We start from the raw sequence: 15,082 nt of genomic DNA on the forward strand, positions 1-15,082 counted from the left end.
TCTAGTCTTTATGTTGACTTCCTTCCTTCAAAAAAACCTTTCAGTCTTCGCAGATCAAACCCAATACTAAAACTAAGAGGAGACAGAGGTTTGTATTGTCATAAATTCCATTTTGATAAAATAACTGGTCAAGACACCTATGGAAACAAGAAATAGACAAAGTCATATCATGTTTATATGCATGGCATGAGTCATGTATAGCCTTCTGAGTCTTAATTTATATTTTTTTCATATATTTTTGTCACATTAAAGTTGGCCAATTTTATGCAAAATATGCTGTATTCTTTGTCATTTATAAATATCCAGATATAAACTACAGGAAAATTTCTTCTCATATTCAACTATTAAACTCAAACTGAAATGTTTTCAGTCTGCAGTGAAAATATATGAATTGGCCTTGGCCTTCCAGGAATTTTGGAGCGGACTGTATTTCTGTTATGAAAATAACAAAATGAAATTAATCTTATCATCCAGCTCCCTGTCCAAAATGTTTTTTGTTTATTTTACATCATTTGTCAAACTAATATGTTATTCCTCAGCTTTTCATTGATGGAGCACTGAATTTTATTGGATCAGGTTTCTGAGTGGAAACCACATTCAGTTCCGGAGAGACATTGTAGGAGATCTCACGAAGAAAATGGCAATCGCAACCCCAGAGACAGCAACACCAGACGGTTGCTTTTCATCATCTGCAATGAAGCACTCGTGCCCTAATGTGAAGGTAAAACTCCATTACAACCCTTATTTTGACTAAGAGCCAAACAACAGATGCACAATCCATGATACCAAAGCTCATCTGAGTTTTTGCTATACATTTAGATTTTTAGTTTAACTTGGTAAAGCATCCACAGTTTGTTTGTGCCATTGATCCTCTGTGTAGTTTTTGTTCAACAAATTTACAATGTAGCTGCAGCCTCATGCTTGGTGAAACTGGAGATTTATTCCTGATCACATTTACTTTTTCTAAACTTCAGTGAACTTTCATGATCTTCAAAACCAAAGACAGCTGAGTCCCAGGTTACCAAATTTAAGAACAAAACTGGACCTCAGGCAAGAATGTTTCATAAAATTCTCTGTTCCTTTTACAACCCCAATTCCAATTAAGTTGGGACGTTGTGTGAAATGTAAATAAAACAGAATTCAATGATTTGCAAATCCTGTTCAACCTATATTCAATTGAATACACCACAAAGACAAGATATTTAATGTTCAAACTGATAAACTTTATTGTTTTTGTGCAAATATTTGCTCATTTTGAAATGGATGCCTGCAACACATTTCAAAAAAGCTGGGACAGTGGTATGTTTACCACAGTGTTACATCACCTTTCCTTCTAACAACACTCAATAAGCGTTTGGGAACTGTATGTATGTATGTGGCATGGTTTGTGTTTGGGGTGAACTGCCACAGTATTCAAGCAGTCGACACCAAACTTGGCATGGTGACTGGGGCACCAAGGGGGAGGTCACTGGGGCCCTTAGGTTGAAGCGCACATGCCCGAACACACACACACACATATATATATATATATATATCACTTTACATGTTGATGTTGTCCATTCGGCTGCACCTGTTTTTTTTTGTTGTTGTTGTTGTTTGTTCAGGGTCGCCACAGCATCAGTATTTGGCACAAGTTTTATGCCGGATGCCCTTCTTAATGCAACTCTGGTTTACCTGGAGAAACACACACAGCTGCTGGTATTCCAAAGAGGTTTCCCATCCAAGTACTACTAACCAGGTCCTGCACTGTTTAGCTTCTGAGATCTGATGGGATCAGGCTTACACAGAGCAGACCGGCTGTCAATGATCACTTTACTTAATTTTAAAAAATGGGGTCTTTTTCATTATTTTGATTTTGAAGATTTTTGTTTAGGCACAACTGAATACTTATTTTAATCCTATAATTTTAATCCTGACCCACGAAGTGTATGTATAAAACATGGTACATAAGGCATTATAGGGTTAATAAAACTGCACTTCCTGTCTCCACACAACTCATATAAAACTACACAGTACTCTGGGAACTACCAAGACCCAAAGTTTGTTTGGAACCTAAGTGAAGTTCAGATTGAGATGCTGGTTCCCCAACAATTTTACTCACAAACACCAAAATAAAGCATGCCAATATATTATTTTCTGGATAGAAATAATAATTAATGATCCACGTCTTTCAAATTCGAACAGTAGGATCATGTTTTATAACTGAAAAAAAATATACCAAATCACTTATTGTGTTTTATTTTTAATCGACTGAACACTGTACAGGGCAGCATGGTGGTTAGTGCTGCTGCCTCACAGCGACAAGGTCCCGGGTTTCCTTCTGATCTGATTCTTTCTGAGTGAAGTTTGCATGTTCTCCCGGTGTTTGCGTTGGTTGGCTCTGGGGATGTTCACGTACAAAGACAATCAGGTTAGACTGTGATAGAATGGAAACTGTCAGCTTCTTGCTCAGTGACTGCTGGCACAACATCCTGTGAACTTTTACTGGAATAAGTGGGGACAGAAAATGAATTAATGAATGAATACTATGCAGTACACACTATGCACACACTGTATTCCCACGGATATAGTTTAAAAGACACTTTTGTAGTTGAATCTTTTTGTGACCACCTCTTCAGGTTTCTGTGTCTCCCCACAGATGTTTGTTTCAGCTTTGTCCTTTGCATATTTTGCCACAGCTTTGTCTGGCAGTTACATGAAACACATAATCACACAACTCCAAAGGCATTTTAACGTTCCTAGGGACCTGAAGGGCATCACAGACAGGAGCTTTAAAATAGGTAAGTTCCTCATCTCTGTCATTGTAATTACACAAACTGTATAAGACACGATAGTACAGTCAGGTTCACAAGTATTTGGACAATGTTTAGCAAGTTTAGCAGTTTCGCCTCTGTACACCACCACAACAGAATTCAAATGAGACAATCAAGATTTGCTTGTAGTGGAGAATTTCACAACAATACTGAATTAATCATTAAGGAACACACTTCCTCCATTTTCAAAGCCCAGATGCAACTGAACAAAGTTTTTTTTTTATTTTTTATTACAAATCATTACATTTACAGATGGTTTTCTTCAGACAAGTCAGGGGATGGATACATGAAAAATCAGTAAGGTACATGAACATTTCCAACTCAATGAATAAAGAAAATGAAAAATACAAGAAGTAAGGACAATCTGTCTGCAGTTTGTGGTTTGATTGACCATGCAAGAAGACGAGTGATGGAAGCCACCAAGATACTGTACCTATGAAAACTCAGGAGTTATATGATTTGTTTTTCTTTTTTCACTGTGATTAGAAAAACTGTTCAACTTTTTTCTATTATACCACTTGTCACACTTTCATGGTGGAGTGGAACAGACATGGATTTTGATGCAAGAAAACAGATCAAATCATTGCTCAAATATCATGACCCATGTACTGCCAGGTTGTATACACAGAAAAAATAACTGAAAGGAAAATGACCATTAAATGTAATAATAGTAATCACTCATGGACAAAAAAAAAAAAAAAAAATTACCTCATGTCTTCACTGTTTCACCTTAGGTAGCTTTGGTGGTTGCTGACCACTGTTGTGCTCTGACAGGTTGGGGCTGATACTTTAATTCACCAGAAAGCATCTCACTTTCTTCTGCTTTGTTAACAGTAAAGTACTGTGAACCTGGCAAACTCCGTCTTAATGGGTATGACAGATTACACTTAGGAATATTTCATGTTATGCCCAAAACATGCTTATGAATAATGAAGAGGCCAAAAAAAAAACAACTCCTTTGTGCTCAGCACCTAACTTTGTGCTAAGATTACAAATTAGACATGCCCCAATTAATTTGCACTCTGCATTTTCACCAGTGTGCCATAGAATCTCAAGATAAGGCCCTATATCTGTCAAGAGGGCTATTTCCCTTTATTTACATTGTTTTAATCAGAAAATGGATTTATGTGTTCTTGGATGCTGAACATTCTGAAACCATTTAAGTTGTATTAAAATCTCTATCAGATTCAACCTACAGAAACTCCCTAAACGTCTGCCTATTTTTTCCTCATATTTCATGTCTGTCTATCTTCTTAATTCTTTTTGTGTCACTCAAACCCCACAGGGAATTTGTTTGTGATTGCTTTTGTGAGCTATTTTGGTGCCAAGTTTCATCGACCCAAGCTCATAGCAGTTGGCTGTGTCTTAATGTCTTTTGGGACTTTTTTGATGGCTATGCCTCATTTTTCCATTGGCCGGTAGGTTAAATTTTCCTCCCTTGATATATTACTTCAGTTTGAATTCCTTAAGCATCATATTAATTGTGCAATATAAAGTACCCTGTTTATTTGTTTCACATTGTGTGTCTAACAATATGGCATTTTGTATGCTGCTATGAAACTGACACATCAGTAAGACCATCAGTAAATTCAACTAGTAACCTTTCTCTGTGTCCAGCAAAATCCACCAATTCAGCAGAGAGAGCAACTATAACGTCTTCTAAAGGTGAGCTCAGGAGGAAAATATTTGTTCTTTGTGAAGAAAACAAATTACTTATTGTTGAGAACAAAATGTGGTAAACCCTGTTTCACAGAAATTTACTTGAACCAACTGACAATTGTTCTGGTGAGCAACATTAAACTCCATCTAGGACTATAGGCACCCCTCCAGCTGGCACATACCTCCTTTTGGGGGATTGTGGCTGAACTAGCATTCCAACAACTAAAAAAAAAAAAAAAATTCTCAATAGTCAATGCCAGAAAATAAATCTCTCCTGCAGGTCACTGGAGTACATGGTTGTGCTTTTTATTGGAGGATGTCAGTAATTTTGAAGAGGATGGGCAAAAGTCATTTAGATCTACCAGAAAGGCCCAAACCCATGGTGGCTAAAGCCAGTAAGCTTCTGAATCATTCTCTCACTCAGCAAGAATCCCCATTTTCCATTGCTGTCAAGGGAGCATCAAAAGCTCCACATTGTAGTGGTAGTGCTCTTTCTGGTCCACAGATATGGAAGAAGTCAGATCTTGATAGGTGGATACATCTACTTTTGATCTGGAGGTCAGTGGAGCAGCACAATGGCAGGTGACGTGTCTGCCCAGCTCCTTTGATTCACTTCAGTTTAATTCTATTCTACAGCATCGCAACATAGGTCACCCCAAGATCCTTCACAAGGGTAAGGTCTAACCTTACTGAGAGCAAGCAGATAGGCAATGGTGGTAACGGAAAACTCAAGATCAGTAAGCTTTCCTTGCCTACCAAGGCACCTAAGCCACTGTTCTGAGGTCAGTCACAAGTGATCTGTGGCAAATGGCAAGGAAGAAGTCAAAGACTCTGCCCCCACTCCACACAACACTCATAGCACTTACATAAAGGCTTGCAATGATGTCCAGAAACTTGTTGGGGAATCTGAAGATTTTCAGGATGTTTCACAGTGGTTGTCCACTGCACAGCAGTATCCTGCTTCAAACCTGAATTGGCTTTTGCAGGTAAGCACCTTGGACATCCTTTAGCTCTGTATGATATTCAGTCATTCATTTTCTGAACCCCCTTATTGCAGTTAAGGGTCACGGGGGGTTCGACCGCGTTCGACCGTGTCCCTCGGGGCACCCTGTGGGGAGTGCTCCGGGAGTACGGGGTCCGGGGTCCTTTGCTAAGGGCTATCCAGTCCATGTACGACCGCAGCAGGAGCTTGGTTCGCATTGCCAGTAGTGAGTCAAACCTGTTTCCAGTGCACGTTGGCCTCCGCCAGGGCTGCCCTTTGTCACTGGTTCTGTTTATTATTTTTATGGACAGAATTTCTAGGTGCAGCCAGGGTGTAGAGGGGGTCTGGTTTGGGAACCACAGAATCTCATCTCTGCTGTTTGCGGACGATGTGGTTCTGTTGGCTTCGTCAAATCAGGACCTTCAGCGTGCACTGGGGTGGTTTGCAGCCGAGTGTGAGGCGTCCGGGATGAAAATCAGCACCTCCAAATCCAAGGCCATGGTTCTCGACTGGAAAAAGGTGCTTTGCCCTCTTCAGGTCGGTGGAGTGTCCTTGCCTCAAGTGGAGGAGTTTAAGTATCTCGGGGTCTTGTTCACGAGTGAGGGACGGATGGAGCATGAGATCGATAGATGGATTGGTGCAGCGTCTGCAGTGATGCGGTCGCTGTATCGGACCGTCGTGGTGAAGAGAGAGCTGTGTAGGGGGGCAAAGCTCTTGATTTACCGATCGATCTACGTTCCGATCCTCACCTATGGTCATGAGATTTGGCTCATGACTGAAAGAACGAGATCACGGGTACAAGCAGCTGAGATGAGTTTCCTCCGCAGGGTGGCTGGGCGCTCCCTTAGAGATAGGGTGAGGAGCTCGGAGTTAAGCCCCTGCTCCTCCACGTCGAAAGGACTCAGGTGAGGTGGCTCGGGCATCTTTTCCGGCTGCCCCCTGGACGCCTCGCTGGAGAGGTGTTCCGGGCACATCCCATTGGGAGGAGGCCCCGGGGAAGACCCAGGACACGCTGGATGGATGGATGGATGGATGGATGGATGGATGGATGGATGGATGGATGGATGGATGGGTCACAGGGGGTTTGGAGCCTTTCCCCGTAGTAATAAAGTGAGAGGAAGGGTACACCCTGGACAGGCCACCAGTCTATCCCAGGACTAACACATCCAGACAAACAAATACATTCTCACTCACCTAAAGTCAATTTAGAATTTCCAATTTACCTAGCCTGCATGTCTTTGGAGATAGGAAGAAGCTGCAGTTGCTGGAAGGAGTGCATGCATTAGTGTTTCCAGTGTTCATCCAGAAGAGACGCAGCATGTGACTTGGTGAAAAATCCAGGCTGTAGAGTGAACTGAGAAAGCTCACTGTGATGGCGATAGTGATAAACAATGTTTGCTGCTCAGTGACAGGAGCAGTCTGTTTTCACAACTAAGAACTCAAGCATGGACTGGATCTTAGCTCCATGACTTTTTACTGAATGTGAGTGTAAATATCAACAAGGCTTACTTTCAGTCTGTAGTGATTTTTGCAAAACATTTAATTTGATTGATTGGGCTACTTTCTAGGACAAACCAAGAATTTGTATGATCCCCAACCATGTGTTGGAAATCATAACTCGTGCAAACATAGACATTGTGAGTGCTGTGTGGAATGGAAGTACAATAGGGCTTCTTCTAAGTGAGTTCTGGTGTTTTTTGGGGATGTGAGGTGGCTCCTACTTGTACTTGCCATTGAGGAAATGTTCACTGTGTACAGTGATGTGACCTTTGTGGAATCACTCGATACCTTGCTGCACTTGTGAAGCTGACACCCCTGTTACACCTTGACGATTTAGCCAGAGAATGTCGAGCGTATTAAAGATAAATATTAAGATTCTTGCTGGCATACGCCGGCATACGTCTAATAAGTTATGGGTAAGTTTTGTGCAAGTTAAGAGCACGTTGAAGCATGCTGATATACTGTATGTCAAATATGTTGAAAGGTTTTGGGCATGCATAATATTTTTGATGTATGCCAGCATATGCTTCATACGTTCCACATATGCGGGCCATAAGCTGTAGGTAAGCTATGCAATTGTTGACACACGTTATTTGTAAGTTACTCATTAGTCAAAATATGTCCATTGATGCTGTCCATTGATTGGCTCAACCACTGAAAGCCGCAGTCCTCATGCAAACATTACTGGCTGTTTCAATTATTAAAACCATTCACACACTGAGTAAATATAAAGTCTTAATCTTACCTGTTACGTCGTTTCAATCGGATTCACCATCACAGCCTGACAAAACTTATCAACATAAAGTGTCCTGATTTTGGAAAATTACATCTGAAAATACATTCATTCCTTGTTGTTGCTAAAGAAATGCAGCATTTTAAAAGCAGTTCCTGTGTGGTTTGTACGTTTCTCAGTCTGAACCAGGGGACACCAGTGCTTTGTGCCACAATTATAAAATTAATATACTTATCCACCTTACTTTAAAAGTTGAAAGAGGCACAGAGCCTCATTCATTGACATCAGTGTTTTTCACAGACAACAGTTGATTCTTCAGCATTTTTAAAATAAATCCCATGATCAACCAAAACAAAAATAAATTAAATAAATTTAAAAAATGTTAAATTGCTCTATTTGACCTCCATGGAGTGGGCAGGCCGCACGACAGTGACTGTTTACTCGATGACAAGCTTGCCAATATTTACCTGCCAAACAAAAGGGTTCTGCCGGGGGTGAAAACACAAACCAAGTCAGATTTAACTGTTCCGATCCGTACCATACCATGCAGTTTCGACCCAGACCACTCAGTGGAAACAAGGCTGTCAGCATAGGCTAACTCATCAAGGTGCGACAGTTGCATAATGTACTCGACGTATCCAGCGTATTTGGCACTTTTTTCATACATCAGCATATACTGGCTAAATTGTCAAGGTGACAGGGCCCTGAGAAATGAATTAGAGTGCCTGGGTTTGCAAATGTCCTGGTTCATTAGTAAGATCCAGGCTTTCAATGACTTCCTGGTCTCAACCATTAGAAGTTGATCTTTATGGTGTTGAAAATATGAAACTGTTTTTCCTCCTTCAACATTTTTCTGTAGGTTGTGATCAAGTCTCCAGTGTTTCTTGGTGGATCTATTTGTTGCTAGGAAATGTCATACGGGGGATTGGAGAGACTCCAATTCAGCCTTTGGGAATCTCTTACATTGATGATCATGCAACATCAGAGAACACTGCACTCTACATTGGTAATATACCTGAATGCTGTAGCAACTTTAAAGTTATGACATCATCAGAAAACTGTGTTTTCCGATGTCAGTGCCATTGCAGAGAACTAATGTCTAAATCTTTGGGGTCCTGCTGTTTTAATGTATGGTTGTCAGAATTGGACACAAACCAGTGACCTAAAGCGATGACTGAATGTCTTTTACACTAGGTGTCTTTGGAGGATTCTGGGGTTCTGCTGGAATGACTTTGTGTGTTTGTATGAATGAAATTATGAATACTGCAGTAGCCAGGAAGATTTGAAATAAATATCTGAAATATTAATACTCGTAATATGAATGATTTATTTAAAGTGTTTCCACCAAACAAGCTTTTATTTGGAAAAGAAATTAAACAAGCTGTAGAAAAACAATGCATGTGTAACTTTTCCCAATTTATTTCAAACACATTTGGTTCTAAATGTCGCCTAATGAAAATGCTTGTCTGTGTTTAATTAAGCAGATGTACTACAAACTGTGTCAGTTGTTGGGCCTGTCTTTGGATACATGTTAGGGTCACTATGTGCAAAGATTCATATGGACATCAGTGATGTGGACATAAGTGAGTTCAGTCAAGTAAGGTGACAAACATATGTTTACTATCAAATAACAACCAGTAACTTGTTTTGAGGTTTTTATCTTGTTTAGGGTGTTCATTTCTTTACAGCAGTTAAATATTCTCTTGCTTCTCTGTGGAGAATTGCATTTGGAAATTTGTTGCTGTATGTACATTAGGGATGTGCAATGATGCTTATTTTGTTGATGATGATTTTGAAAGCATTTGCTTTTTTAGAAAGCAAATCCTTTCATGTGAAGAAATTGCAAATAAATGCACATTTTATAGGCAGCTTCTCCTTTCTTCTTTCAACCACATACTGAAGGAATCCCCAGTCATATCTAGGAAAACTCTTTGTATTGTTATTTTGGGTCTCCATCATATAACATTACATTCTGTGATGCTGCTATTTTGTGGCTGCTTGAGAGTTGTTTAATGACACTGCTGCACTTATCACTATAAGTTTAAAGTTTGCATCATAATGTCTCCTCAGTTTTGCAGGCCCCATATTTATTTTTTATCATTTGTTTCCTGTTCTGTCATGGTATATTGGAGAGAGTGTTATCACACTCTGTGCGTGGGTGACTGTATAACAGCTAACAAGAAGTATAGACTGTTTACAGTGATTAAACAAAAAGACCATCAACATTTAGAGTCCATCCAACTGCTGCCAAAGAACGTTAAAGGGATGGGTCAAGTGGAGGACACTCATTTTATGGGCATCCAGTGCCACCTACCATGCGGATGCATTGATGTGTAAAAGTTTAGACCCTAGTTGTTGTCATACTGTGACAGACAGAGCAAGTGGATTAGTTATGTATTTAAATGTATTGTTCGGTGGCAAAATAGTATAATCCATCAGTTTTTCATGGAATTGTGGCTCTGATGGACAGATGATGTCACATTTCCACTGGCAACATAGACAGCTGCATTCAGTACAATTTTCTTGGTTTCATGGCATATATGCATGCTGGGGGGGGAGCAGATTTGAGTGGGATTCATCAAGTCTGAACACAAATGTGGATAGAATCTGGCTTCTTCGGGGACCATGGTGTCATACTTCCTCACAACAGGAAGTGTGTTGACAGTGTCTTCTCACTGTGTCATTGTTCAGAATGGCTGTAGCGGTGATGACATTAAACAACTCTGCATCACCTTCTCACCAAGAGAATCTGCTGAATGTACTCTGATGTCCAGATAGAAAGGACTGTGCCAGGTCCTCTCCTTAACCATGCAGAATTCACAGCCCACGCAGGACCTTTGGCCAATCAGAAACACAGTCTGAAGCAGCAGACAGTCACAGATATAAACGCATGAGTACCGTAAAAGTTAAAAACAAGTGGAGAACAAAATGGTAAACAAATATGCAGCTCTCCACCTGATGTCCGTGCAAAGCTTTGCACATGCACAAAACTTCATGATGGACTTGGCAGACATCAGCTGACAAAGAACGCAATTAATGAATGGACCAACTTTTAATTTCTTCACTTTTTCACTGCATATATACGAGGTCTGTCAATAAAGTATAGGTCCTTTTTATTTTTTTCAAAAACTATATGGATTTCATTCATATGTTTTTACATCAGACATGCTTGAACCCTCGTGCGCATGCGTGAGTTTTTCCACGCCTGTTGGTGACGTCATTCGCCTGTGAGCACTCCTTGTGGGAGGAGTCGTCCAGCCCCTCGTCGGAATTCCTTTGTCTGAGAAGTTGCTGAGAGACTGGCGCTTTGTTTGATCAAATTTTTTTCTAAACCTGTGAGACACATCGAAGTGGACACGGTTCGAAAAATTAAGCTGGTTTTCGGTGAAAATTTTAACGGCTGATGAGAGATTTTGAGGTGATACTGTCGCTTTAAGGACTTCCCACTGTGCGAGACGTCGCGCAGCGCTCTCAGGCGCCGTCGTCAGCCTGTTTCAAGCTGAAAACCTCCACATTTCAGGCTCTATTGATCCAGGACGTCGTGAGAGAACAGAGAAGTTTCAGAAGAAGTTGGTTTCAGCATTTTATCCGGATATTCCACTGTTAAAGCAGATTTTTTTAATGAAAGACGTGCGGACGGATTGCAGCGTCGGCTCGCAGCCACCGCGACGCTCCGCCACAGGAAAAACACCTCTGTTGGAAGCCTTAAGGACAAGTTGGAACATGTCCAGCTGTTAAACAATTTCTCATATACTCACTCCACTGAAAGCCATCAAAAGCCGCCTGGATTTTACAAATGGTTATCAACACGGAGGTGTTTTTCCTGTGCCGCTGCACCGCGCCGGCTGCGTCCTGACGCGCGGACCCGTCCGCACGGACCCGTCCGCACGTCTTTCATTAAAAAAATCTCCTTTAACAGTGGAATATCCGGATAAAATGCTGAAACTGACTTCTTCTGAAACTTCTCTGTTCTCTCACGACGTCCTGTATCAATAGAGCCTGAAATGTGGAGGTTTTCAGCTTGAAACAGGCTGACGACGGCGCCTGGGACCGCTGCGCGACGTCTCGCACCGTGGGAAGTCCTTAAAGCGACAGTATCACCTCAAAATCTCTCATCAGCCGTTAAAATTTTCACTGAAAACCAGCTTAATTTTTCGAACCGTGTCCACTTCGATGTGTCTCACAGGTTTAGAAAAAATTTTGATCAAACAAAGCGCCAGTCTCTCAGCAACTTCTCAGACAAAGGAATTCCGACGAGGGGCTGGACGACTCCTCCCACAAGGAGTGCTCACAGGCGAATGACGTCACCGACAGGCGTGGAAAAACTCACGCATGCGCACGAGGGTTCAAGCATGTCTGACGTAAAAACATATGAATGAAATCCATATAGTTTTTGAAAAAAACAAAAAGGACCTATACTTTATTGACAGCCCTCGTATTTTATTTTAATTATTTTATTTTAATTTTAAGATTGATATCTCTCCTTCAAGACTGCAGTACTGTAATTAAAAGTGAATTAAGTAAGAAGATTTAAAAAAATCATGAAGTACAGACTCTGTTGATTGGATCCTTATGTCTTTCCAGATGGTGTGACCATTAACCCAGGAGATGGAGGCTGGCTGGGGGCATGGTGGCTTGGCTTCCTTATTTCTGGAAGCATTACACTCATGACTGCAGTGCCTTTCTGGTTTCTGCCCAAATCCCTGCCTGTACCCACAGAAAAATATGACAACAATTGCACTACAGAGCAGACCAGGTTTATCAAGGATTCTCCAGGCATGGCAACCAGGTTCAGACCTAAAGAACCAGCAAATTTACCTCAGATGGCTAAAGGTATCATTTTATCATTATCATCAAGTTGTAATGCTGAAAAATGTGGAAGCTTGCAGTGATTATTAGTTATATTTATCAAACCTCCTCACCCAAACTGTTTCAGAGAGTGAAGAAAATAATCGTGATCATGATGCTGACACACTTCCTGCTAAAAGCATTGCTTCAGATGATGATGACAGATACAGTGATGTGAATTAAGCAAACCATAAAACCACACACATGTTTGTGGCATTACATTCTTTAACTATTGTTCTGAATAAAAGTCTACATTTGTCACTGAGCATTCATAAAAATCAGATTGCTGTGCATTTCAATAACAGTTCTGGCTCTGTAAACATACATTTATTAATTAAACAGCCAAGTGAGATCATCTTGCACTACAAAATTTAGAATTCACATCAAATGATATGATGACCATTAGGCTTTCCTAGCAATTTATCACAGATGTATGATATGACTGGAGGACTTGTACTTTGGCATTTAGTAATTTAAACATTCTGAAAGAAATCACATTTTGTTGATATTTCAGACTGGAGTGTGCTATAAATATTCTAAAATCATCCCCTGGAAACTAATAAACGGTAGAATGCAAAACCTAACAGATAAATATGAATATTAGCCAGAAAGGTAAATAAAAAGAAAAATATTCATTATATAGACCAGGGGTGGGCAACTTGTTCCAGAAAGGGCCAAGAGGGTGCAGGTTTTCTTTACAACCACTGACTCCACCAGGTGATTTCACTGATTAACTAATTCCACCTGCTCAAAGTGATATTAATCAGTGAAATCACCTGGTGGAGTCTGTACCCTCTTGACCCTTTCTAGCAGGGGCGTAGGTTTGGTCTCAGCTTTGGTAGGGACAATACCACCCCCCACCCCCCCGGCCCCCCTGCCCACCACCCCCTAACCCACTCATACCATTACACGCACAAGTACAGCATAATACATAACATATGATGACATAATGCTGAATAATTTAACACTTTATTTACAATATTAAGTGTGTAGGCAAACAAACAAATAGCTTAAATAACAAAATTGCACCCAAAATCACGAATCTATTCTATAGGCCTACACCTGAGAGAACAACACAACAACAACAACAAAAAAATACTTGTGGAGCTAACAAAAAACAACAAAAAAAAGGTTTTGCAACCAAGATGTATAATCTATTCTCTTCATCAATAATGCAGCTGTAGGTATCTGGCAACCTAATTTGCCAAAAAAAAAAGGGCTTTCCAATGATATATGGTGTATTACGGTAAACGTAAGCCTGTGATGTCATAACGCAGAGGAAAAACACGGAAGTTTCACACTAGTGCGCCGCTGATTCTCATTACCGTAAGTTCTCATGTAAGCCCTCACTCTGAAAAATTTCAACACTGACAGCAAGCCAAGAACCCGTGCTTTCCAACAGTATGCTATATGTTGCATATATTACGGTAAAGTGCGTTCGGTGACTTTTGAAACGAGGGAAAAGTATGAAAAAGAGCGCAAAAGTGACAGAAAAGTACAGAGACAGACAGCAAACATAAATGTAGTAATTTTTGAGGAAAAGGCAGGGTGTTAGTGTCATTTGTGAAGGTGTGCGTGCGTGTTTGTGTGGGTGTGCAGTTTATTTTAAGTGTGGCGCACAGCATTGTTCGCAAGCCCCGCCCTTCTTGTTTTTCTGCACCGGAGCAGTGTTGCCAGATATGAAATATGAAACTATCGTACCAAAACCTCAAAATTATCGTATTTTGGGAGAAATTATCGTACACAAACAAAACGCATACAACATAGCTATTTTAGCATTTTTTTTTTTAATTTACAAAGAATTTTATGTCACATTTTTAAACAGTAATTATAGTAATGGGGAAACTATGGCACAAAAAACGCAAATGCACAAGAAAATGCACTACCAGACTAGAAAGATTTTTTTTTTTTCTGTGAAGGGACACAAACGTGTTAATTACCAGACTAGAAAGAGTCGAATTCAACCTCGAGGTCGCTGTCGTCATCCGATGCCATGGACACTTGTGCAGATTTTGTTGAACACAGAAAAAATGTTGACACCTCCATAAGGAACTTGAACTTTTTTATTTTTCTTGTATATTTCTTTGCTTTTGTGTTTTGTTCGTTTGTTATTGCATTTGTTGAAATAAAGTTTCGAAAAAAAAAGAAGATGTTGTTGGTTGGGGAATCTTCCTGTCACAGCAGAGACTGGATTGGTACTCATTACTTTGTATGGGGAGGGGGCGGGCTTTCAAATGACTTTGTCCCGGCAGCCCAAAGCCAGCAGCAGCCCTGTTTGTGGTGTGTCTTTGATGTTGCCTGAGTGCAACACCTGCAAAATGATTCTTGGGTGTCAGAGAGAGATGCGTGTTTGGGCAACCAACTGAAATTATCGTACATATTGGATTTTTTCCCATTATTGATCGTACATCATACAGAGGGCAAAACTATCATACAAATACGATAATTATCGTACATCTGGCAACACTGCACCGTGGCCACCCATCCTCTGTGCTCCGGGACCTCCCACTTTACAAATTAAGCACTGCCTGCCACTAGATGCGCTTT

At 40.5% G+C, this 15,082-nt stretch overlaps 1 protein-coding gene across 1 annotated transcript in view; it reads left to right on the plus strand.

Annotated features, from left to right (window-relative positions):
* The first annotated feature begins 418 nt into the window (after positions 1-418).
* The window catches only part of LOC117514905 (solute carrier organic anion transporter family member 1C1-like), a 71,804-nt gene continuing 57,140 nt past the window's right edge, over positions 419-15,082 (plus strand). The window contains exons 1-7 of the mRNA XM_034175474.1: positions 419-721; positions 2,639-2,780; positions 4,099-4,230; positions 4,365-4,478; positions 8,547-8,693; positions 9,172-9,270; positions 12,272-12,520. Of these exons, the coding sequence (XP_034031365.1) occupies positions 638-721; positions 2,639-2,780; positions 4,099-4,230; positions 4,365-4,478; positions 8,547-8,693; positions 9,172-9,270; positions 12,272-12,520 (967 nt within the window). The 5' untranslated portion in view covers positions 419-637. The remainder of the gene's footprint in view (positions 722-2,638; positions 2,781-4,098; positions 4,231-4,364; positions 4,479-8,546; positions 8,694-9,171; positions 9,271-12,271; positions 12,521-15,082) is intronic.

The sequence above is a fragment of the Thalassophryne amazonica genome, chromosome 8, assembly GCF_902500255.1.
Source record: "Thalassophryne amazonica chromosome 8, fThaAma1.1, whole genome shotgun sequence".
NCBI classification, from domain to species: domain Eukaryota; kingdom Metazoa; phylum Chordata; class Actinopteri; order Batrachoidiformes; family Batrachoididae; genus Thalassophryne; species Thalassophryne amazonica.